The sequence below is a fragment of the Vulpes lagopus genome, chromosome 23 (assembly GCF_018345385.1).
Source record: "Vulpes lagopus strain Blue_001 chromosome 23, ASM1834538v1, whole genome shotgun sequence".
Classification (NCBI taxonomy): domain Eukaryota; kingdom Metazoa; phylum Chordata; class Mammalia; order Carnivora; family Canidae; genus Vulpes; species Vulpes lagopus.
The window spans coordinates 48,519,870-48,546,738 of NC_054846.1; the positions used below are offsets into that span (position 1 = coordinate 48,519,870).

At 41.9% G+C, this 26,869-nt stretch overlaps 1 protein-coding gene across 1 annotated transcript in view; it reads right to left on the bottom strand.

The window, feature by feature from the left end:
• Positions 1 to 13,926: 13,926 nt before the first annotated feature.
• EIF2B3 (eukaryotic translation initiation factor 2B subunit gamma) overlaps positions 13,927 to 26,869 on the bottom strand; it is a 114,140-nt gene continuing 101,197 nt past the window's right edge. Inside the window, exons 7-10 of the mRNA XM_041738002.1 lie at positions 18,701 to 18,828; positions 17,209 to 17,399; positions 15,074 to 15,151; positions 13,927 to 14,151 (exon numbers count right to left, since the gene is read on the bottom strand). Coding sequence (XP_041593936.1) covers positions 13,927 to 14,151; positions 15,074 to 15,151; positions 17,209 to 17,399; positions 18,701 to 18,828 — 622 coding nt within the window. The remainder of the gene's footprint in view (positions 14,152 to 15,073; positions 15,152 to 17,208; positions 17,400 to 18,700; positions 18,829 to 26,869) is intronic.

Consider the following 26,869-nt stretch of genomic DNA (forward strand, 5'->3'; position numbering starts at 1 on the left):
GAAGTCCTGGCCAGGGAAGCAAGAGGGCCTCCAAATTCTAGTTGCTCTTCTGGTTTTGGTTAGAAGTTTCTTCAGTTTATTGCAGAAGTAAAAGGAACTCACATGACTCTGATGTCGAATATTTCTCAGTCATTACACAAAGCATTTTATGTTCATTATGTAACTTAATCCTTTTAGCAAGCCTGCAGGGATGGTGGTATTTATTCTAATTTTTACAGGGAAATTTGAGGCTCACAGAAGTTGAGCAATGTGCCCAAGCCTACACAGTGGTAACTCTCCATTGTGTGAGGGACTCGGACTTGGCTGGTGACTAGGCAGTATTTGGCAAAGAGCCATGAAACTTTTCAGTAACTCTGAAGACAGGCAGGTTTTCTTTAGACAGAAGCTGGTAGGCTTTCTAAACTTACTCATAGTCTTGGGTGAGAAAAGAGTATGGAATTGGACTTACGCATAGTTTTTCTAGTCGCATGACTAAAGCCTGACTTTAGGCCAGCTCACTACTTTAGTCCAAAGATAATGGTTGAGTCACCTGGATTTCCCCAGAGGCAAGAGCCTCTAAACCTTAGCCCAAGGGATCCTGTCTAAGAGTTCCTCTAGATGAAGAATCATGTATTATTATTATTATTAATTAAAGATTTTATTTATTTGACAGAGCAATAATAAAAGCACAAGCAAGGGGAGAGGGTAGACAGAGGGAGAGGAAGAAGTAGGCTCCCTGCTGAGCTGGGAGCCCCATGTGGGGCTTGATCCCAGGACCCTAAGATCATGACCTGAGCTGAAGACAGACACTTAACCCACTGAGCCATCCAGGCACCTTGCATGCATTTTTAATGAAATATTCCAGGCACAGAAAAAAGTCTGTATTAGTAGACAATATCATTTTCCATGCTTTAAGATGTATATAAATAAATAAATAAATAAGATGTATATAAATACATACATACATAATTCTATATGTATCCCTCTGCAACTTGGTTTTTTTCCGTTCAACATCATATTTGTGAGATTTACCAGGTTAATTCATGTAACGAGACATAATGCTTGAGAAATATCTCACTTTCCTGTCTATGGTCAGTCTTGCTCCTGGTTCTCAGATGAAAATGTACTGGCTTCAGTGAGAAGGCTGAAAATGTCCTCCCTTAAGTTCCATGTGTCTCTCTTCACTATGTAAAGGTTTGGTGGTGAGAAATGTCTCCCTTCTAAGAAACCTAAGTCCTTCTATTCCCTAAACAGAAGCTAAGAAAAAGAAGGGTTTGGAGGGAATTAAAGAAATGAAGTAGTAACCTCAAAGAATTAAGATGTAGTATTCTCCATCCAAGAAGATGGGTTTAGTAGAGGCAAGGAATGAGTCAAAAGTCCTAAGGAACCCCTTTAAGTACAGGGGATTTTTCTAAAGTTTCATAATTTGGTATTTCCACGAATATTACAAAGAAACATGGACAAGATTCTTCTAAAAATCTAATAATCGCAAATAATAATTTGTGACTCTAATTACCACAGATTTAATTTCATGTTTAAGGGAGTTCACTTTTATATGCAACCTACCCATTTATCAATATTTTCCTTCCTTCCTTCCTTCCTTCCTTCCTTCCTTCCTTCCTTCCTTCCTCCCTCCCTCCCTCTTCTTTCTTTCTTTCTTTCTTTCTTTCTTTCTTTTTCTTTCTATTTCTTTCTTCTTTCTTTTTCTTTCTTTCTTTCAGATTTTATTTATTAGAGACACAGAAAGAGAGACACAGGCAGAGGGAGAAGCAGGCTCCATGCAGGGAGCCCGACGTGGGACTCTATCCAGGGTCTCCAGGATCACTCCCTGGACTGGAGGCGGCGCTAAACCGCTCAGCCACCAGGGCTGCCCTTTTGTTTCATTTCTTACTTGGCTATATTATGCCTTCAAATGGAGTTTTCCAAAACTCCATTTCATGGAGTTCATGATTCATGGGTGACACATCTCCTGAGCCCCGGAATATTTCTCATGATTTCATATTTCAATCATAATTTGACTAAGCTATAAGATCCTTTTTTAAAAAATATTTTATTTATTTATTCATGAGAGACAGAGAGAGAGGCAGAGACACGGGCAGAGGGAGAAGCAGGCTCCATGCAGGGAGCCCGATGTGGGACTCGATCCCAGGACCCTGGGATCATGCCCTGAGCCAAATGCAGATGCTCAACCACCGAACTACTCAGGTGCCCCTAAGCCATAGGATTCTTAGGTCACGATCGTTTCTCCTCCAAATTTTCTAAATGTTGTCACAAAAAAGTAGATGGCAGATGCTCAGCCACTGAGTCACCCAGGTGCCCGCCCTAGTATTATCTAGTTTTATAATAGATGAAGCTTCCTTTTCTAGTTTTGTTTGTATGTTTTTATTTTGGTGAGTTTCAAGGAATGAAGCACTCCACACTTTTTTTCTAGAAGTAGACACAGCTTTTGGCCAATTATAATTATAGCAGGGGAGGTTAAATCAGAAATTTCTATTTCTCATTTGGAAAATACAAGATATCTAGTATATAAAAGGTACAGTATTAGCTATTAAGAGATACAAAGATATAGGAAAACCATTTCTGTATTCAAGGAAATCTACAGTTGAGGAAAAAAGAAAAATGCACTAAATGCATAGGAGGACAGCCCTCCTATGTGCCTCAATGGTTTTTTTTCTTTCAGTTCCATATGCCTTGAGATTTTGCAAAAGAGATGTTTGCCAATTCTCCTTTGGTTTACCCATGCCCTTATTCCTTATTCTGGTTGAATCTTGGTGTTCTCTTTGTTTGTTTTTTTTTTTTTTTCAGTTTTTATTTATTTTTTATTTTTTTTATTTATTTACTTATGATAGTCACAGAGAGAGAGAGAGAGAGGCAGAGACGTAGGCAGAGGGAGAAGCAGGCTCCATGCACCGGGAGCCCGATGTGGGATTCAATCCCGGGTCTCCAGGATCGCGCCCTGGGCCAAAGGCAGGCGCCAAACCGCTGCGCCACCCAGGGATCCCTTGGTGTTCTCTTTGGATCTGATTTACATTCCATTGTGTCTGGAAGATATTCTTTAGTCTGTGTACAGGTATGTGGTGTTATCTAGTTTTTCGTTTTTTTATTTTATTTTTTTGTTTTAAAGATTTTATTTATTTATTTATGAGAGACATAGAGAGAGAAGCAGAGACACAGGCAGAGAAGAAGCAGGCTCCCCAGAGGGAGCCTGATGTGGGACTCCATCGCAGTACCCTGGGATCATACCCTGAGCCAAAGGCAGATGCTCAGCCACTGAGTCACCCAGGTGCCCGCCCTAGTATTATCTAGTTTTATAATAGATGAAGCTTCCTTTTCTAGTTTTGTTTGTATGTTTTTATTTTGGTGAGTTTCAAGGAATGAAGCACTCCACACTTTTTTTCTAGAAGTAGACACAGCTTTTGGCCAATTATAATTATAGCAGGGGAGGTTAAATCAGAAATTTCTATTTCTCATTTGGAAAATACAAGATATCTAGTATATAAAAGGTACAGTATTAGCTATTAAGAGATACAAAGATATAGGAAAACCATTTCTGTATTCAAGGAAATCTACAGTTGAGGAAAAAAGAAAAATGCACTAAATGGCACACGAGCATACATTAAATGTTATGGGTGCACAGGGAACAGAAGTGGGGGACGTAATTTCTGGCTGGGACAATTCAAGAAGGCTGCATGCAGGAGCTGGAATACATATTGGATCTTGAAAGATGAGTAGGAGGATTTCTATAGGTAAAGATCTCTAGAGAGAGGCAATTGAGGCTGAGTGAATGTCAGGAATAAAGGGGAGTAGAAAAGTAAGGGGCCCAGTGAGCAGGGCAGTCAGTTGAGTGTAGGTGAAGAGGACGCTCAGGGGTAACAGTGGGAAGCAATAATGTATTGTTTGGCTCTGAGCGCTGCACTTGCTGCCTATAGTAGCACAGAAAATCTAGATGAAAACTTGGCTCCCTGGCCTGCCTGCCTGCATGTGAAAGAACTACTTTACACTGCTGCTTGGGTCACTCTCTTTGGACTAGGAGGAGCTACAGGAGATGTTGCACAAGACCAGAGAGCCAATGAGACAGAACATAGAACTGATACTGAAGCCTCGACAATGAAGTTTTCATTAGGCTTTGAATTGCTGGGGATCGGCTGTCATACAACTTGGAATTTCTACCAAAAACTGAAAATGAGAAAGACAGGCAGGAGCCTTGTCTGCAGTCTCACCTACACGTTCCCCAAGGTGGTCCTATTAGCATCCCTCAAGCCCTGAGCACCTTGGGCAGATGTCCAAGCCACTGTCCAGAAAGCCTCGGCAGCTCACCACTGCTGGCAGAGACAAGCAAGCCCGGAATATGAGAAACCCCCTTCTGGATAAATTCATGCTCCTACTCTGCCACTCAGTTCAGATATAACAGCAACAAGGTAATAAAGTCTCATGCGACTGCAATTTAATTACTTTTCCCAAATTTACCATAAGTAATTAAAACTAAATGACTTGGAAATAATGGGAAAAGGTTCATATGGGATGCAGGATGTCTGATCTTATCACCAGGAGCTAATTTGCCCCAGATTGGGTAATCTCTATTGCTTCCCTAGTCATTAGCCTCATGTAGGCTGCCTACATCTCTCCTTCAAGTTTTTTAGTTGAAAAATAGCAGCCACCACCATCTAAACCTTTACTGTTTCCTTAGCTTATAAACCCATCCAAGATTATACCTCCTCCAAAACAGCAATGGACCCTAGGGTATTATGCTAGCATTATCTATGAATTTCTCTCATATGAGCAAGCTGGAGTTTCCTATGGAACCTTGGTTCCTTACCAAGTCTCTTCATGTCAATTCAGGACATCAACACTGGACTTTAAAGAGGTGCCAGAGAGTTGCTCCTTTGTCTGTCCGCCCACAAGAGGGGAGGAGGAGTTTGCTAATTAGAGCAAATGGGAAAGTTATGGCATTGTCTTCCTCAGGTCTGAGGCAGGATGAGACACAGTGGAAGTTATAAAGCTTCATACACTACTCTGGAATTAGGTGATCAAATGGATAAAGGCAAGTGTGGTTCTGGTTTTCAGAAGAATGGTGATACCAGGATTCATGCATGAATCTGGAATGGGACATAGAATTGCAAGGGTGCAATGAATAGAAAGTATGGAATTCCATAATTTGCTTATCTATAAGAATGCATAAGCTGAGCCAGGTGACTTCTGTGGCCCCAACTCACTAACATTCCCGGACTCAGTGTTGGAACTAGATCATGAGAAATCTGGAAGTTCAAACTGTATTCTAACGGTAATGGGAAGTCTTCAAAAAAGTTTTTACAAAAGGGACATGATCAGAGGTATCCTTTAGGAAGACAACACTGACAACATGCCACCTCTGTGAAATGAGAGAAAACAATGAGGATGATGATGACGATAAACAAATAACAGCTAACATTTTTTTTGACAGCTAACATTCTATGTTCATGCACTCTTCTAAGTGCTTTTGTTTATTAATTTAGTACTCCCAATAAACCTACAAGATAGTTTCAATTTTTACCCCATTTTACAGTGAGAAAATCACGCACAAAGACGTCAAGTCAATTCCTTAAGTGACTAGTAAGTGACAGAAGCAGGATTCAATCTGGCAGCCTAACTCCAAAATTCATGTTCTAATCCATAGAAGGAATGGCACAAGGGCAGATTTGGAAGAATAAGAGGAAATGGAAACAGCAAAATAACTCAGAGAACACCACAATGATTCAGGAAGAGGTCTTTGGGGGGTCTGATCTCTCTTCTCAGTCACAAACTGGCTACTAGATACCGCCACATACTTGGATATCTTAGAGGTACTTCCAACTTCATGTGCCCCTTCACAAAGCCTTTTCTCCCCACAAATCTGCTCCTCCCTCACCGTTCCTCATCTGAGTTATACCACCACCTACCTCGTTTTGCCAACTAGAAACTTGGGCTTCACCTACCAACTGTCCTCTCCCTCACCCCTTAGATTCCTTCCTTGTCCTTTCCTTGTTAGTCACCTAAGATTCCTTTTCTTATGTCTAAAATTTTTGATGTTCGGGACCCCTGGGTGGCGCAGCGGTTTGGCGCCTGCCTTTGGCCCAGGGCGCGATCCTGGAGGCCCGGGATCGAGTCCCGCGTCGGGCTCCCGGTGCATGGAGCCTGCTTCTCCCTCTGCCTGTGTCTCTGCCTCTCTTTCTCTATCATAAATAAATAATTAAAAAAAAAATTAAAAAAAAATAAAATTTTTGATGTTCCCCAAGGCCTTGTCTTGGTTTTTTTTCTTTGAAGGCCACACACCTCCGGGTGATCTCCTCTACTCCCACAGCTTCGGTTACCATCTCTATGCCCACCACTCTCTCAAACCTGTACTTCAAACACAGGTTCCTTTCCTGAGCTCCATGCCTGCACATCAAGTCCTGCATGTCAAGGCCACCTGCCAGGAACTCATCTTGTCCCATATGGAACTCGTCATTTCCCTGCCTCCCACCCTGCAAATCCTCTGCTGATTTCTATCTTAGTGAATAGAACACCAGAAACCTTGTTGCTCAAGTAAGAAATCTGGAAGTTTTCCCTAATTTCTCTTTCACTTGACATTTCCAGGCAATCACCAAGCTATTCATAGTTTTTAATCACCTTATTATTTCTCTTCCCTACTGCCACTGCTTAGTTTAGGACCTCTTCTATTTTACCAGGATTGTTTCAGTAGTCTTCCTGCCTCCATATTTACCCTCCTCACATCACTCTCTATGGTGTAGCCAAAATGATCTTCATAAAATGTGGATTTTTATGTTATCCCTTTCCTTTAAACTCTTAAATTACTGTTACCTATTAAACTTCTTAGGGGACAGTCCATGATTTGGCCCTTGGCCATCTGTATAGCCTTGTCTCCTATGTATCTATTCTTCTTTGAATTCTATATTTCAGTTATCATGAATTATTTATCATTCTTTCATATAACAAGTATTTATTGAGTTCCTGTAGGCCCTCAAGATATAACAGTGAAAGAAAAGATAAGGTACCTACCTACATTCTCAAACTAACATTTATTTGAGACAGGTAAACAAGATAAAGCCAGACAGTGTTAATGCTGGGAAGGAAATAAAGCAGGTTGATGTAGCAGAGAATATTGGGACAGATTACTTCCTTTTATTATTTTTTTCAAAGATTTTACTTATTTATTCATGAGAGACATAGAGAGAAGACAGAGACACAGGCAGAGGGAGAAGCAGGCTCCATGCAAGGAGCCCAATGTGGGACTCGATCACGGAACTCTGGGATCATGGTCTGGACCAAAGGCAGACACTTGGGATCCCTGGGTGGCTCAGCGGTTTAGCACCTGCCTTTGGCCCAGGGTGTGATCCTGGACTTCTGGGATTGATTCCCACATCGGGCTCCCTGCGTGGAGCCTGCTTCTCCCTCTGCCTGTGTCTCTGCCTCTCTCTCTGTATCTCATGAATAAATAAATAAAATTAAAAAAAAAAAAAAAAACAAAGGCAGACACTCAACTGCTCAGGCGTCCCACTTCCTTTTATTTTTTAAAGATTTATTTACTTATTTTATATATATAGAGAGAGACTGTGTGTGTGTATGTGTGTGTGTGTGTGTGTGTGTGTGTGTATGCGTGCCTACAAGCAGGGAGGAGGGGCAGAGAGGGAGGAAGAGAGAATCTCAAGTAGACTCTGCAGCTGAGCACAGAGCCTGACATGGGGCTCAATCTTACGATCCTGAGAGCATGACCTGAGCCAAAACCAAGAATCAGACACTCAACTAAGCTGCCCAGGTATCCTGGGACAGATTATATCTGACAGGATAGTCAATGGAGTCTCTTCATAAGTGATGAAATTCAAGCTAAGATCAAAATGAAGAGATGTTTCTGGAATAAGATATGCTCTCTCACACTTCACACTCTTGACATATCTAGAACATTCCTTTCTGCAGCCCAGTGGGATGTTACTCATTTTTCAAGATTTAGCTCAAGGGTTATATCCTTAATTAAGTTCTTTCCTGACTCTTTTCTCCTTTTTGACTATACAGATTTCTACCACGACACTCAGGCAGTCTTGAGCATCCAGTGGGTCTTTGTGTTTGATGAAAGAGTAAAATACTTGAGACAGAACTCTACGATCAGTGATGGGCTGGAGCCAGCCTGTTCTGCTTGTTTACTGATACTTTTGGAGAGCTGGTTGTTAACAATTTATCAGCACACCACTGGTAGCAGTGTACCACAAAATACTGACCTTTTACTTGGCAGTTAAATTTATATATAGATGCATATATCCTTTAAAAAATTATTATTGTTATTTTTGAGAGAGAAAATAAGTAGGAGGAGGGACAGAGGGAGAGGGAAAAGCAGGCTCCCCCCTGAGCAGGGAGCCCAATGTGGGGGTTGATCTCAGGACCCTGAGATTATGACCTGAGCTGAAGTCAGATGCTTAACCAGCTGTGCCATCTAGGTGCCCTAATGCATGTATGTATCTAAAAACAAATTTTTCTGAAGGCTTTATTATGAAAAACAGCAGTCTTATGTTCCTCCTATTCATTTCCTTTTTCCCATAGACAACTTTTTAGACTTTTTTTTTTAAGACTTATTTTTGATGAGTATTTTAGCATTTACCTCCCCATCTCTATATAATAACATTTTTTATTATTACTTCTTGATTTTTTAGCTTTGGGTATTATCAACAGACTTCCCACAATGGAAGATGCAGATTTAGCTTTCTCCCTGTTCTCTCTTTTTCTTCCTATCCCTCATCCTTTCAATACTGTTACAGTATCATTTTGGTCTACAGAGTGACTACATAAATTCTGTTTCATAGTTGAAATACATAGTGAACTATGATGTCTTTTCCTTTAGTGTATAACTTTTTTTTTTTTTTTTTTTTATGATAGTCACAGAGAGAGAGAGAGGCAGAGACACAGGCAGAGGGAGAAGCAGGCTCCATGCACCGGGATCCCGATGTGGGATTCGATCCCGGGTCTCCAGGATCGCGCCCTGGGCCAAAGGCAGGCGCCAAACCGCTGCGCCACCCAGGGATCCCAGTGTACAACTTTTTAAACAGAGTTCATAATTGTTTTGTTTTTGTTAGATAGTATTCTATGCTATTACTAATCCAACCCAAACTTTTATTTATTTATTTATTTATTTTTAAATGTTTTTTTTTTTTTTTTCCCCCTTCAGCTTTATTGAGATACAGTTAGCATGTAACATTGTGTAAGTTTAGGGTCTACAGCCTGTTGGCCTGAGAAATTTCTATGTTGCCAAATGGTCTCCACAGAGTCGCAAATGCCTCAATCACATTGCAGAGCTACCATTTCTTTGCCTTGGTGAGGATGTTTATTATTTTTTTTTCTTTTTTTTTCTTTTTTTTATTTTATTTATGATAGTCACAGAGAGAGAGAGATAGAGAGAGAGAGAGAGAGGCAGAGACACAGGCAGAGGGAGAAGCAGGCTCCATGCACCGGGAGCCTGATGTGGGATTCGATCCTGGGTCTCCAGGATCGCGCCCTGGGCCAAAGACAGGCGCCAAACCGCTGCGCCACCCAGGGATCCCCAACCCAAACTTTTAACCAACTGTTTAAATCTTTCAAGATGTGTATATGCATCTGGTATTTTATCACTTTCATCTTCTAGAATAAGTGCTTTGTGGATTACACTCTGGGCTAACCGCTCCCTTTATGCTCGTGCATAGTTGTCATCCTTGGATCTGCCTTCAGTATCATCCTATGGATTCTTTTTGCTTTTTTAGAGTTGGATCTCTTTTTAAATATTTTTTTAAAGATTTTATTTTAAAAAAATAAAGATTTTATTTATTTATTCATGAGAGAGAGAGAGAGAGGTAGAGACACAGGCAGAGGGAGAAGCAGGCTCTATTGCAGGGAGCCTGATGTAGGACTCGATCCCAGGTCTCTAGGATCAGGCCCTGGGCTGAAGGCAGCACTAAACCGTTGAGCCACCCGGGCTGCCCTGGATCTCTTGTATCTTATCTCTTTGGTTTACTCTTCGTTTTGGTGGAACACATCTAGAAAAGTTTTTGAGACTTTTCCATGGTCACACTTAACATTTTGCTGGTATAGAATTTTAGGTTTGTTTTTTTTTTTTAATTTAAAAGATTTTATTTATTTATTTGAGAATAAATAAAAAATTTATAAAAATTTATTAAAAATTCATAAAAAATTTATCTCATGCACACATGCACGAGAGTATGAGTGGTGGGGAAGGGTAGAGGGAGAGGGGCAAGTAGACTTTCTGCTGAGCAGGGACCCCAATGTGGGGCTCGATGTGGGGCTCAATCTCAGGACCCTGAGATCATGACCTGAACTGAAGGTAGATGTCTGACTGAGCTACCCAGGTACCCCTAGAATTCTAGGTTGAAATTAGTTTTCCTTCACTTTTTTTTTTTTTAAGATTTTATTTTTATTCATGACAGAGAGAGAGACAGACAGACAGACAGACAGACAGAGGGAGAAGCAGGCTCCATGCAGGGAGCCCGACACAGGACTCAATCCCAGGTCTCCAGGATCACACCCTGGGATGAAGGCGGCACGAAACCGCTGGACCACCAGGGCTGCCCTTTCCTTCACTTTTGAAGGCATTTTCTACTATCTTCTAGTTTTCATTGTTGCTACTGATAAGTCCAAAACAAAGCTACTTGGTTCCTTTTTTTTTTTTTTTTTAAAGATTTTATTTATTTATCCATGAGAGACACGGGGGGGGGGGGGGGGAGAAGCGGTGGGGAGAAACAGAGACAGAGAGAGACAGAGAGACAGAGACATAGGCAGAGAGAAGCAGGCTCCATGCAGGGAGCCTGATGATGTGGGACTCGGCTGAAAAAGGCATATGCTCAACCGCTGAGCCACCCAGGCGTCCCAGCCATTTGGTTCCTGATTGGTTGTATAGGATGCTTAACCAGCTGTGACACCTAGCTATTATTTTTTATTCTTTTCTTTTTTCTTTCTTACTTTCTTTCCTTCTTTCCTTCCTTCCTTCCTTCCTTCCTTCCTTCCTTCCTTCCTTCCTCTTTCTTTCTTTTTTTTTTTTTTTTTAAGATTTTATTTATTTGACAGAGAGAGCAAGAGAGCATAAGCAGGGAGAGCAGCAGCGGGAGAAGGAGAAGCAGGCTCCCTGTTGAGCAGGGAGCCTGATGTGGAGCTCGATCCCAGGACCCTGGGATCGTGACCTGAGCTGAAGGCAGAGGCTTAACCAACTGAGCTGCCCAGGCGCCCCCCCGCCCCACACCCACCCCGTTTTATTTTGTCTTTGTAAGTTTGTAGCATGTTTTTTAGTCCAGGGTTCCGAAATTTAATGACGTAGGTTTATTTTTACCCATTGTACTGGGCATTTAGTAGGCTTTTTCATTCTGTAAATTCTTATCTCTCAGTTGTGAGACATTTTCCTATATTTATTTCTGAAATAATTTCTAATTCTGATTTCTGAACTGTGTTGTTGTTGTTGTTGTTTTTTTTTAACAGAACTCCTATTCAGATGTTAAATACCCTGAACTGGTCCTCTCATCTCCTTATCTTTTCTATGTTCCATCTCTTTATCTCTCTGCTCAACTTTCTGGGAAATGTGACATTTATCTTCCAATTCTTTTATTGTAATTTTCCTTTTATAATCATGGTTTTAATTTTCTAGAGTTCTTCTTTTGTTCTTTGAAATAATAGATTGTTAGAAAGTATTTTTCTCTCCCTAAAGAGTCTCTGTTTCTTCTAAGTTGCTTTTTTCTGTTTAATTTGTGGATCTTTCATGATAGGCTTTCTTTAGATCTCTGGTAATCTTTGATTATCTCTTCATCTTTAGAAAAGGATTCAGGATGCCTGCGTGGCTCAGTGGTTAAGCGTCTGCCTTTGGCCCAGGGCGTGATCCTGGAGTCCAGGGATCGAGTCCCACATCGAGCTCCCTGTGAGGGAGCCTGCTTCTCCCTCTGCCTATGTTTCTACCTCTCTCTCTGTGTCTCTCATGAATGAATGAATGAATGAATGAATGAATGAATAAATAAATAAATAAAATCTTTAAAAAAAAGAAAAGGATTTTTAAAAAGCTGATTGGAAGCTCTAAGCACATGAATAGAACCTGTCATCCATAATTTTTCACTGCAGGGTGATTTGACTGGGCTGTTAGAAATTTCTGATGTAAATAAATTTAGGTTTTTCTTCTTGGGCTAGTCAGAATGTCCAGAGAGGATTCTTCCAAACTCCTGACTGAAGGCTTTAGGCCTGGTTGTCAGGGTTTGGGAGTCAAGTTGGGAAGCGGGCTTGGGGGAGAACAGATCTTAGTGACCAATATCCCTATGGTCTCCAACTTTATTATTATTATTTTTTTTAAGATTTTATTCATTTACTTGAGAGATTCAGAGACAAAGCATGAGCAATGGGGAGGAGGGAGAGGGAGATGGAGAAGCAGACTCCCTGCCGAGCTGGGAGCTCAACATGGGGCTCAATCCCAAGATCCTGGGATCATGACCCACACTGAAGGCAGACCCTTAACCAACTGAGCCACCCAGGCACCCCACTTTCCTGGTTTTTAATTATGGTACTTACTCCGTCAATCCTGTCTACTGTCTTCCATGAGTCTTTTTTTAAAATTTTATTTTATTATTAATTATTAATTTTTATTTATTTATGATAGTCACAGAGAGAGAGAGGCAGAGACACAGGCAGAGGGAGAAGCAGGCTCCATGCACCGGGAGCCTGATGTGGGATTCGATCCCAGGTCTCCAGGATCGCGCCCTGGGCCAAAGGCAGGCGCTAAACTGCTGCGCCACCCAGGGATCCCTTCCATGAGTCTTTCTAAAAGAGCAAAGGTTTAACCTTTAGCTATGTCCCTGTGTAGCTTCTCTCTCCAAAATGCTTCCCCCAATCCCTCACTGGCAGCTAGGAGAGGCAGTTCAGCTTTCACTGAAATTGTAGTCTTCCCCATCCTTCTATCAGTTCTGGACAGAGAAATTGACAGATATCAGGACTAGAATCAAGGTTTTAGAATCTGCTCTTTCAGGCTGATCCATCCAGTCTGGTGTTCTCCAAAATTTGTTTTATAGATCTGCTTCAGATCTCTAGGAAGGACAGATGCCCCTTCCCTGCTGTACTGCAAACAACTGTGCTTTAACAGTTTTAAATACTGAGTTTATTTTTTTTTCTTTTAGATTTTATTTATTAGAGAGAGAGAGAGAGAGAGATAGGGAGAGGGAGAGAGAGAGAGAGAGAGAGAGAAAAAGGCAGAGACATAGGCAAGAGGAGAAGCAGGCTACCTGCTGGGAGCCTGATACAGGACTCAATCCCAGGACCCCTGGGGATCACAGCCTGAGCCAAAGGCAGACACTCAACCACTGAGCCATCCAGGTGCCCATAAATACTGAGTTTCTGCATAAGAATTTATCTTAACAAAGAGTTTCCTTTCTAAAAAGTCTGAAGACCATTTCTTTGGTAATATCCTTCCACTCTTCCACTGCCTATGGTTGCATTTTATACAGGAAAAACCTGAGGTCCATGCAGAGGAATGATCTTATTAAATATCATTTAAGTTCTTCTTACTCCTAGGTCAGACTGTTCATAAACCAAGATTTTAGGATACTCTAGATACTCCATAACTTGAAACAAAGAATCATTCCCTTAAAAAATTGCATGTGGCTTAAATGACCACATCTCCTAGCCCTCTGCCTTCTTCAGGGCTGCTTTGGGACACTGAGATAAGGGAGGGTGACCCTTGGACATTGGTACAGTGTCATTCCAGCACTGCCAGTGGCGCACTACTTTGGCCATCCCATCAAGCAGCATATAGAAGCAAGAGAAAGTAGCTTCTCTCAGGACCACAACTGGGATAAATGTGAGAAAGTTGCTAGAAATGCTTTCAGAGACCATTTCTCTATGGAGCCAAAACCAAGGCCTTACAAAAGGCCTAGGCACTCTTCTTTCCTTCACCTTTTTCCTTTTCTTCTCCTCCTCAAGCTGAGCCCTTTCCTAGTCTGGACTGGCCCCCAAAACCTCCTGGGGATGCCAGGGACCTTGCCTCAAGCAGATACAAGGGAAAACATACCCTTCCTCCACGGTGACTGAGTTCATGAGAAGGCAACTGGTGATAGTCACTCTATTTCTTATGACACAGGATGAACCAACGACTGAGTGCTTAATGGATGACTTCTCTCCAACCTGTGTATCTGGCCCAATGAGGCTGTCAACTCCAATCTGCAAAAGACAAATATAAAACCTTGTCCATTCATCTCAACCAACTGCAAACCAACCCCTCAGATCCCTTGAGTTGGAGTCTATGCTATCTCTTCCCAGAGATACTTTAGCAGAGCTCCCTCTGCATGTCTCAGGGCCACAAGGTCACATAATACCTCCGAGATCAACTCAGACTTACACACTCATGCATTTGTGTATATACATGTGCTCTTTTTTTTTTTTTTTTTGTTAAAGATTTTATTTATTTATTCATGAGAGACACAGAGAGGCAGAGACACAGGCAGAGGGAGAAGCAGGCTCCACGCAGGGAGCCCGACGTGGGACTTGATCTCAGGACTCCAGGATCACGGCCTGGGCCGAAAGCAGGAGCTAAACTGCTGAGCCACCCAGAGATCCCCAAGATGTGCTCTTTTAAAGAGAGTGCTCAAATCAGGGTAAGAAGAGGGACAGAGATGGAAAGCTGTCTGTGTCTGAGTCCCAAGACCATAATGGACCTTCCTTACTGAATTTTTTTTTTAAGATTTTATTTATTTATTCATGAGAGACACACACACACACACACACACACACACACACACACACACACACACAGAGGCAGAGACAGACGCAGGCTCCATGCAGGGAGCCCGACGTGGGACTCGATCTCAGGTCTCCAGGATCACACCCTGGACTGAAGGCGGCGCTAAACCGCTGAGCCACTGGGGCTGCCCTCCTTACTGAATTTGTGTACCTGGGGTCAGCACCTGTCCAGGTAGTCTTCTTGAGTGTCTGGGCTAGAAGATGGTATTTTATAATCAGAACCCAGTTGGGATTTCCTGAGGACTAATGAGTTTCAGAGCCTGAGAATCCCAATCCATCTTCAAAGACATACCTCAGTGCACCAGAGATTGTTCCATAATGCCCTGCCCAAGCTAGCACTTACCAGGTGTTTGTTGACAATCTGGGCTGATGAATGAATCAGTGATTCTTCTGGACAGAGAACAGACAGCAATTTGGGCACCTTGAGGAAAGAGATTTGATCACTAAAGTTAAGACTAGAAAACAACTGAAAGCATCTTCGGTAGAACTCAATGCTCAGTTAGAGGTATAGGGAGTTTTGAGCCACAGCTTTCCTGTTTGGGTGGGGCAGAGCAGGAGGCTGCTACATTTCTCCTAGGACAAGGACTGAATATGCAGCAAATTATAGATGGTCTTATCCTTAGTTTCCTAGCTGAGAAATATCCTCCCTGAAAGTAATGCCATGTTCCTCAACAGGGAGGCACTGAGAGAAGCCTTCAAGATACTCAGCAGCACTTGGCAGAGGCCTATTGAGGGCAAGGAGCATTCTGAGTCCTGACCATAATCATCCCAGGTTCCTGCTCCCCTCTTAGACCACTGTGGCCATGCATAAAGGGAGGGTAGGAGTAATGTTAGACAAATTCCACAAGCAGGACAATTCCTGAGAAGGCATCTATGTTCTTACCAGCCAAAACATTGAAGGTGTTCAAACTATACTTTCTCCAGTATGAGAAAACTGAAAAGGCTATAGATGTGGAGAATTTTAGCTCTGGACTCATTAGGAAGGCACAGGTAGTATGCTTCTCTGTCATTCTCTAGCATGGACAGAATGCTAGTCAGAGCACTATGTGTGGTGGCCGAGGGACATCTTGCCAGGACTGGCTATGCTGGAAAGTGTGAAGGCTAATCCCTCAGCCCCTATCCCTGGGATCTCCTTCCTCTATTATACTTCAACCAAGGCCATTTGGGCCTTTGTGCTGCACAGCACCTGCTGGTACTTCAGAGGACACTTCTTCAGCCTCAGCCCCCAGGCTCCATGGACCTGCTTTCAGACCAGGCTGACAGACTGAATGAGAACTGAAAAGTCAAATTAAGGCAGGTTTCTAATAACTCTGACTCTAACCTGGGGATAACTTTACTGAAGACTAACCTGGATTACATGTGGGACTAGTTACGATTTCTCATAAACTCCCTGGCTTGGATTCTCTTGGATCTCTAACCAATTGAGGGTGAAGCCAGCTTGAGGTCTGGGGCAGGGTTATACCCATCATATAGCACAGGTCCTCAAGATTTCTGAGCCAGGTTTTCTTCAGGAACTACATTCCAATTCCGGTTTTCAAGAATATCTTTTATCACTCTACTTGACCTCCTCCTGTCTCCCCCACCCCCAAGTTTATACCTGTACTGACAGTTTTCAGAGTTCTACCATAATCCGTATCAACAGCTAATCTTTTCATCCTCTCACCAATGTTGTCCTTGTATGCATCCTCAGCATAGTTCCCTCAGGCACCTAACCTTTCCTCCTCTCATCTCAACCCCTTACTGCTGTTTCCTTTTCATGGTCTCCTCTCATCATCCCTCCCTCCTAAAACTTCCTCCTGTGCCTGCTACACAATGAAGAGCTCCCTTACATCCTCAGTTCCTTCAGTGCCTCCTCACTCCATCCCCTTTCAACTAAAACCTGGCCTATCTTTTAGAGCACTGTTTCTCCTTCAATAGAAGCTGCCCATTCTCCATATCTCACAAACCTCATGGTTAAAGGGAGAGGTTAGCACTCTAATGCTGTTTCCAGATACTTCCCTCTCATACACTTCCCTCTCATAGACATTCCTTCTTTGAGGCTCTGCCATCTGACTACTCTATACTCTGTTCCTTTGCCTTCTTAGGAAAGCCTCCTCCCTGTGCTTATGTTTACCTCACCAGAGTAATGATCACATAGTATTTATTGGCTTGTTTATGAAGTACTGCAGATATCCTCATGCCCAGCAGAACTGGAGAAAGCTGCTGAACCCAGATGCCAAAAGTTAGCCTTCCTGGGGATCTTAGCCCTTCTTTGTAACCACTGAGGCTCTACCTCTATGGATTAGGCCCACAGCTTCTCTTTTCCTGTACCTGGGTACCCCAGTGGTATCACCTGACATGCCAGGTCTTGCTCAACCTTGGGAAAGAGAGGGATACTGAACAAGTCACTGGGTATTTAATGAAGAAATAAGACAAAAGGCTCAGTCTGTTTCTGGAACAGGAGCTCCCCTGATTTCTCTTCTAAATCCATCCTCTTACCTGTCTGTTTGCTTCCATGTAGAGTCCTAGAGTGCTTACTCGAGAGCAGAGCCCCTCTTTCATGATATGGACATAGCAGCGCACCTGTGATTTGGACAAGTCTTCCCATCTTTCTCCTCGACAGACATTAAAGCAGGCATCGTAAGGAGCAAAGGTCAGTGCATTGTCTTCTTTTATAAAACTGAAAATATCTTCAGAATAAACAGAGGAAATAGAGACTCAGTCACATTTTCAAAGAGGATAGAGCTCACACTTTTCTCCTTGGAACTTATTCATGCAGCATGGACCCTGGGGAAATCCCATTAAAACCTTAAAGACTAAGTGAAATTAAAAGAGGTAATGTGCTTTCCTGAACATCTGAAATACTGTGATACAAAAATACCTAAAAACGGGCAGCCCCGGTGGCACAGCGGTTTGGTACTGCCTGCGGCCCAGGATGTGATCCTGGAGACCTGGGATCGAGTCCTGGATTGGGCTCCCTGCGTGGAGCCTGCTTCTCTCTCTGCCTGTGTCTCTGCACCCCCCCCCCCCCCGTCTCTATGAATAAATAAATAAATAAATCTTTTAAAAAAATGCCTAAAAGCAAGTTTGACCAATAATCAAGTACTAGTAGAGAAAATAAAATAGAGAACCCTTGTAAATCATGACATAACATAAGCAAGGGTGCAGGCTTTAGTGACCAGCCATGTTAGCTATGTGCTGCTAGCCTCTAATACCATATCTAGTAGTTGTGCTATATTAGAAATAGTACAGGACTTGGAGCCAGAGTTATCTGGGCTCCAGTTTTTTAATTCTTAAAACAACCATGTGAGATCTTTTATTGTATGATAAGAAAATAGGCTCAGGGAACTGAGTAACCTGCCTCAGGTCACAGAACTAATAAGAGGCAGAGTCAGAGTCAGATTTCAAACTGAGGTCTGTCTGATGCCAAGTCCTGATATCTTAACCATCATGCTACACTCTCTCCATTTATTCATTTGATAAATTTTCTTTTGGAACACCTACCATGAGCCCAGGACTGGCCAGGGACTAGGCAGAGATATGAGAGCAAACAAGACTGACTGCACCCCTACATCCTGGAAAGGAGACAGTCTGGTTGGCCTCTGGTTGAACTGTAATAGTATACTCCTTCACCTTTCTTCTCTTGATAGAAGAGGCTGACTTGAGTCAGGAGTGGAGCTGCCTGGAGCCTCTATAGAGAACAGGGGAACTGAGAAGTAGGGGGCAGAGATTACTCACAACAGTCTAGTGAGGAACTCGGCCAAACCAGAGCTATGAACCAGAGAAAGGACTTGAGGCATGATTAGCCCAAAGAGCACAGTGACCGAATCAGCCTGAGCAAGCCTACCCAGAGCTCAGGGGATGGTGTCAACTACCCTGTCTTGCCTGGTGGCTAGATAAGAAGCTGGTGCCTTGGGACACGCATCCTGGCTAGCTACTCTTTCCAAAGGTGCTGCTACCTCTACCTTACTGCAGCAGCCCAAGGACTGACCTAAGGACTTCAGCTCCTTTTTCTTTAGGTCCTCTTCTTTTTCTTCTTGTCCTTGTTGTGAGGAAGCTGAGGAGAACTGTTTTCTTATCAAGTATGGAATCAGTTCACTCCGGATGGAAGTGATTGACCTAGGAAGAAAGAGTGGAGAGTGGTCAAATATGAGAAATCTGACTGGATGCTATGGGATCAAAAACTCTGTGCATCCAAGGAGAAGCCAAATTCCTTCCTGTCATGCCACCTTAGGACTGACAGAGATCAAAAGTGGCCTGGATCTGGTAATTCTGGAGAAGTGGAGGATCTAAGTTCTCTATTAGCTTCAGGCTGGAGGTGGGACGGTAGTGCACTAAATCTAATAATTTATGCAGAAAATAGTCTTTTACAAGATCTAATTTACACGGTGTATGTGTGTACATGTGTTTATATGTGTAAGTGTATTTTAACATGGTGCCTTGGGATCCCTGGGTGGCGCAGCGCTTTGGCGCCTGCCTTTGGCCCAGGGCACGATCCTGGAGATCCGGGATCGAATCCCACGTCGGGCTTCCGGTGCATGGAGCCTGCTTCTCCCTCTGCCTGTGTCTCTGCCTCTCTCTCTCTCTGTGTGACTATCATAAATAAATAAAAATTAAAAAAAAAAAAAAAAAAACATGGTGCCTTAATTTTTAACCAGTAATAAACTATTTGAAAGAAGAATGTTCCAGTCTTGAAGAAAGTTGTTTATTTCTCTTTACTTTTCAAAGATTTATCTATTTATTTTAGAGATAGAGAAGAGAGAGGAGGGACAGAGACGGACAGAATCTCAAGTAGACTCCCTTCTGAGCTCAGAGCCCAATGCGGGGCTCAATCCCATGACCCTGAGATCATGACCTGAGTTGAAACCAAGAGTAGGACGCTCAGCTCAACTGACTGAAACACGTAGGTGCCTCGAAAAAAAAATTTTTTTTTAATTGTTTAAAAATATTAAAAACTTTTCTCCGTAAAGGACTTGCTTATCTTGTTAGATTAATCCTAAGTATTTTACTCTTTTTAAACAATTATTTTCTTCTTGTTGGTTTGTAGAAATTTAATTTACTCTGTATTTTAATCTTCTAGCCAATTGCCTCACTAAACAATTTTACTAATTCTTTTTGTTTTGTTTTTTAATTCTAATAATTTATTTGTACATTCTGACAATCATACCAACTATGAAAACAACAGTTTTTTTCTTCCTTTCTAATCCTTGTAACAGGGAAGAAGGGACCCAATTTTTAATACAGTGAGTATGCTTTTGAAATAAAGCATAGAAGACTGAGAGACCATGATTTTTAGTTTTCTCTCTTAAGCTATGACCTTGTCAGAATTTTAAATCACAAATTAATTTATTTAGGATTTAACAAGCATCTATTAATATGCCAGTTACTATGCTAAGCCTTGGAAATATACTGTTTTCAATTTGAAAGAATTCATAATCCAGTGGACAGTAGCCTGATCCAGGATTTAAGGAAGAAGGTAGAAGAGGAGTCTGATCAGGTGGGCAAGGGAGCCAAATCATAGAAGCCTCTGTGGAAGTCTCTAGTCTGGACTGAGAAGCTAGTGGTGACTTTTAAGAAGGAGAGTGACACGATCAGTTTTATTTCTTCGTAAGAGAACTATGGTAGCAGTGGAAATAGGCCTGATACAAGGAGGATGAAGACAGGGAGACCAGTTACAAGACTCTGAAAGAGGAGATACTGTGGCCTGAGAGAGAGGGGTTAATGTATAAGCAGCCCTATAAACCCGACTGCTGCTGCAAACTTCACGCCCCCTCCCCCATCCCCATTCAAAGAAGCTCTGCAGGCTGACAGGGGACCACACAGATGGAGTGTTGATAGGAAGGCAAGACAGAGGCAGAAGCTGAGGAGGGTAAGTAAAATTATGAACCCTGGAGCTACACAGTTCATGGTTTTTGTCAGTTTTAAAGGATCAAGTCAGACATCTTTGAAAAATTCTGTGTAAGCTGGAAGCTCTTGTATTGAATTTCAATGTGATTTTTCTCCTGATCCTTTGATGGAGATTAAAAATTTCCATATGAATACAAAGAATGAAACAACACTTACTCTTAGCTCTTTTTCTCCCCTTTTAATCCACCAAACCAGTGTGGGCAGCAAATGTTCCTTGGCCCCCTCTGGTGGAAAACAAGTCAGTTCCCTTTGAAGAAATGACAAAGCATGGACAGCTGGGGGATTTCAGAGCCATGATATTTACATTATGGGCCAAACAGTACCGTCACTGCAAGAAGCAAGCAAACAAGCCTTGGCACACAGCCCCTTAGGGCAGAGCTCTCTTTAAATCACTTAGGACATCAACAGTGATTTTAAGAGAGGATATGAAGCATTCCTGCCAGGTCCCACCTGCCTCTGCTGGCACTCAGCATCAGGCTAGTTCCCATAATGCAGTGAGCTCAGAAGCATTACAGAAGACATTACTCTTCCTGCTTCCTACTCAAAGTAGAGGCAGCTCAATGCTATGCCAAGAAGTGGGATAGGCCACTGTGAACCTCTGTGAATGTCCTGACCTTGGGGCTGAAGATAAGCAGCTGGACCTACTGCCCTGGGCCTGGGCAACCTCACATTTCCCCTTCCTTCTTCTACAGAAGCCTTCCCAGAAACACCTGCCCCATCTCATGACTTACAAGCTTCCAAGAAATAAGAAATTACAAAGGAGAACAACAGATTTTGACTACTAATTATAAAAAACAACTCCATCAAATTAAAAACAGAAACTAACTGCTACAAATAAGACAAAAGATTAATATCCTAAATAGATATGTGTTCAAAAAATATTTTTATTTTTATTTATTTTTAAATTTTTATTTATTTTATGATAGTCACACAAACACAGAGAGAGAGAGAGAGAGAGGCAGAGACACAGGCAGAGGGAGAAGCAGGCTCCATGCACCGGGAGCCTGATGTGGGATTCGATCCTGGGTCTCCAGGATCGCGCCCTGGGCCAAAGGCAGGCGCCAAACCGCTGCGCCACCCAGGGATCCCCAAAAAATATTTTTAAAGAAATAAAAATTAAAAGATACAATTTCTCCCCCAAACAAATTAGCAGATTAAAAAACTTTTTTTTGGAGGGGGTGATTACCTGGGTGGCTCAGTTGATTAAGTGTCTGCCTTCAGCCCAGGTCATGATTCTGGGGTCCTGGAATCAAGCCCCACGTGGGGTTCTCTACTCAGTGGGGAGCCTGCTTTTTCCTCTCCACCTGTCAGTCCTCCTGCTTGTGATCTCTCAAATAAATAAAAGCTTAAAAAATGATTAAAAAATTTTAAGATTTATTCATGAGACACACACACACACACACACACACAGAGATAGAGAGAAAGAGAGAGAGAGAGAGAGAGAGAGAGAGAGAGGCAGAGACACAGGCAGAGGGAGAAGCAGGCTCCATGGAGGGAGCCCGATGCGGCACTTGATCCCGGGGCCTCCAGGATCACACCCTGGACCAGAGGCAGCTCTAAACTGCTGAGCCACTGGGGCTGCCCTGATTTAAAAATTTTTTAAAAAGATTTTATTTATTTACTTGAGAGAGAGAGTGAAGGGGGAACCTTGGGGTGGGGGGTGGGGCTGCAGAAAGGAACAGAGCGGGAAGGAGAGGGAGGAGCAGACTCTGCGCTGAGCCTGGAGCCCGATTGGGGGGGGGACCCTGAGATCAAAACCAAGAGTCAGAGCTCAATAGACTAAGCCACCCAGGCGCCCCTCAAATTAACAGATTTAAAGTAATTCTCATTACTGCTAAGGATGCCTTAAAACAGTGACTCATACAATGGGAGCCAGAGTATAAATTGGTAAAGTCTTTTCTGAAAAGTAACTGGCAATACATGGAAAAGGTGCTCAAGATACTCATATTATTTCACCCTCGAATTCTATTTCTTTTTTTTTAAAGATTTATTTGAGAGAGAGAGAGAGAGAGAGAATAAGAGAGCATGGCGAGCAGGAGAGGGAGAAGCAGACTCCCCACTGAGCAGATAGCCTGATGTGGGGCTGGATCCCAGGACCCTGGGATTACAACCTGAGCCCAAGGCAGATGCTTAACCAACTGAGCCATCCAGGCGCTCCTGTAATTCTATTTCTATAAACCTATCAAAGGAAAATACATTATGCTCAATAAATATTTGCTGAATAAATGAATGAAATAATCAGATTATAAAAAGGCTCTTTGAGGGGTGCCTGGGTGGCACAGTTGCTTGAGTATCTGACTCTTGGTTTTTGGCTCAGGTTGTGATCTCCGGATTGTGGGATTGAAATTTATGTTGGCTCTGTGCTCGGCATGGAGTCTGCTTGGGATTCTTTCTTTTTCTCCCTGTCCCTCCTATTTGTGCTCTCTCTCTCTCAAGTAAATTAAAAAAAAAAAAAAAAAAATGCGGGGTGTGTGTGTGTGTGTGTGTGCGCGTGCGCCGCGCCTGAGTGGCTCAGTAGTTGAGCATATGCCTTTGGCTCATGGCATGATCCCAGGATCCTGGAATTGAGTCCTAGATCAGGCTCCCTGCATGGAGCCTGCTTCTCCCTCTGCCTATGTCTCTGCCTCTCTCTCTGTGTCTTTCGTGAATAAATAAATAAAATCTTTAAAGAAAAAAAGAAGGATCTTTGGGAAAATAAAAGGTATTCCTCTTAATGTTATTTATAAAAATTAAGAACCAAATATTCAACAATGGGAGAATAGTAATATATCTATGTAATAGAATATCATATAGGCATAACTCTGTAAAGAATAGTTTAATGACATAGGAAAATACTCGTGAAATAGTACTGAAAAAAGAAAATGAAATGCTCATGAAAAAATACTGAATAAAGAAAAAACTATTTTTATAGCATGATTCCAAGTGTGTATGTGTATATATAAAAATCAGTTATCCTACAGTAGATTTATGGGTAATATTTTATTTTTATATTTTTTTAATTTTCCAAATTCCACAGTAATTAGTCATTCCTTATTTCTTCTTCCCTTACTTTCTATGGCATCACTCTCTTGATCTGTTCCTATTTCTGATACCTCTCTCTCTGTTTCCCCTAAAGTATTGGGTGTTGCAAAAAGAAAAATTGGTATTTTTCTTTTTGCCTATGATTTCCCTCATGCTATTTAACTCCCTGAGAGAGATCATAGCTTCGTGGCTTCTTTGCTGCTCATTCTCAAATGTGCACCCATAGCCAAGACCTCTCTCCTTTTCTTTGGTCTTAAATTCCAACTGTTGAATGGACCCTGTCCTTTAGATGACCCACAGATACTTTAAACTCCATGTCTAAAACTGAACCCATCATCATTTCCCCAAACCTCCCCTCAACAACACTGGTTATCTTGCTTAGTGATATGAAGACTCCTTTGGTCACCCAAGCAAGAAATCTAGTAATCACCTGACTTTTCTTTCTTCCTCCACTTTTTACATAACCATTCACCAAATATTCTTGATTTTTATGCCCTAAATCTCTTTCAAAAACTGTCAACTTCTCTCCATCTACTGTTACCACTTAGCTTCATCTGCTTGGATTCCTTCAACTGCTTTTTTTTTTTTTAATTTTTATTTATTTATGATAGTCACACAGAGAGTGAAAGAGAGAGGCAGAGACACAGGCAGAGGGAGAAGCAGGCTCCATGCACCAGGAGCCCGACGTGGGATTCGATCCTGGGTCTCCAGGATCGCACCCTGGGGCAAAGGCAGGCGCTAAACCGCTGCGCCACCCAGGGATCCCCCTTCAACTGCTTTTAATTGGTCTTCCTCCCTCCAGTCTTACCTCTTGAAATCTGTCCTTCATATTGTAGACAGAATACTCTTTCTAAAGTATAATCTGATCACGTCTCTTCTTCCTTCTATCCACCCCCTTATATTATGGTTTTTCTAAAGTACAAATCTGATCTTATCTCTTTAAATTTAATGCTCAGGATAGTGGTTACTTTTGTGTGTTGTGGGGGATAGTTACTGTCTGGTATGTACCATGAGGAGAGCTCCTGGGAATCTGTAATGTTCTATTTCTTGATGAGAATAGTAGTTACAAGGGTGTGTTCACTTTGTGAAAATTTACTGAGCTGTAAGACTGCTCCCAGATATCATTTCTCCTTGGAAGCCTTACATAACACTTCTAGGCTTCTGAACTCTCAAAACAAAGACAACTATATACTGTTTTTAAATCCATATCATTTTTGAGTGTTATGCCAGGAAATTAACAGAGATAATTTCAAATTCTTATAACAGTCCTCATGGTAGATATTATTGTCCATATTTTATAAATGAGGTAATTAGGGCTTAGAAAGATTAATTATCTTTAAGGTTAATACAGCTTTTATAATTGGCAGAGCTGAAACTTTCTCCATATCTATTCCAAAGCCCATGACTTTTCACTATACCACAAGAACCCTATTTACTGCAACCATAGTACTTTCCATAGGATTTATAACTTTTTGCTTATTGTCTCTATAAATAGATATGTAGAAGTGCTAAATAAATATTTGACTAAATGAATGAGTGAATGTGTGAATGACAGAATGTCATCCTTCTAGGTCAAACAGCTGGCAATAATTTCTTTTTTTCTTTTTTCTTTTTTTAAATTTTATTTATTTATTCATGAGAGACACAGAGAGAGAGAGAGAGAGAGAGGCAGAGACACAGGCAGAGGGAGAAGCAGGCTCCATGCAGGAGCCTGACTTAATCCCGGGTCCCCAGGAACAGACAGATCCTGGGCTGAAGGCGGCGCTAAACCGCTGAGCCACCTGGGCTGCCCCAATAATTTCTTTTTCTGATTTAGACATATAAAGTAGAGCTTTTCTGATTTGGAATTGTAATGAACTCTAAATATGTTTCTCTATTATTAATATCACTACTATTAAAAAATCCAACATTTGAAAAAATATATGATTATCAGTTCTGAAATCTGCTATTTTTAGCATTTTGCCTTGGTCTCTCTGATCAGGTCCTCTTTGTGGCTATAAGCTTCCAGGGAAGGCCTAAAAATGATGCCTGTGACAAAGGGAAAAATTTGGCTACTTTTGCATTATGGCTTTTCTCTTTGTAAGCAAATCATAAGAGCAAATCCTCTAAATGTTTTCCACTTCAAGTCAGTCCTTCAAAATACTAGTTAGGAAAGAGGTAGTACAGGAAACCTATTTTTATAGGGCCTGGAACTCAAGTCTGCAGAGCAGAACATTAAAGGCTTGGGTTTTCTTGCCTTTTCTCTCAGCTCTCACAGCAGAGCTGTAATTGGGAGGATAAGGCGATTGCTGAGTTAACTCTATACTTTGTTTTCAGGCTTTTACCCCCCACCCCCTTTAAAGTAAATAAACATAATATGTAATAGTAAACAAGAAATTATTTTAAATTAAAAGGTACTAGAACACCTGGGTGGCTCAGGGAGTGATCCTGGGGTCCTGGGATCAAGTCCTGTATCAGGTTCCCCTGCAGGGAGCCTGTTTCTCCCTCGGCCTATGTCTCTGCCTCTCTCTCTATGTCTCTCATGAATAAATAAATAAAATCTTAAAAAAAAAATTAAAAGCTACTGACTTTAAAGCTAGGTATTTGGCATATAGTATTCTGTGATATCATTTTCCTTTTTAACAAAAATACCAAGGGACATCTGGGTGGCTCAGCAATTGGGAGCGTGCCTTCCGCCCAGGGAGTGATCCTGGAGTCCCAGGATGGAGTCCCACATCGGGTTCCCCGCTTGGAGCCTGCTTCTCTCTCTGCCTGTGTCTCTGCCTCTTTCTCTGTGTCTCTCATGAATAAATAAAATCTTAAAAAAAAAAATACTGAAAACTGCTATGAGAATAAATTTTAGTGCTTTATAGCTTGAGAAAGAAAAACATGTTCACATCCACAGGCTGGAGAGAATGTGTAGGCTTATGTCAATCTAATAAGCACTCTAAGAATGTATTTGGGTATTTATTAAATGTCTATTGCTTTTAGTTTTTTAAAAAAATTACGGTAAGTCCAACTCATTAAAAAAATTTTTTTAAATAATTTTTTTTGAAATGTAATGTATGGGCACCCTGGGTGGTGCAGCGATTTGGTGCTGCCTTCAGCCCAAGGAGTAATCCCGGGGTCCTGGGATCGGGTCTCACATCGGGCTCCCTGTGAGGAGCCTGCTTCTCCCTCTGCCTGTGTCTCCGCCTCTCTTTCTCTCTGTCTCTCATGAATAAATAAACAAAATCTTAAAAAAAAAAATGAG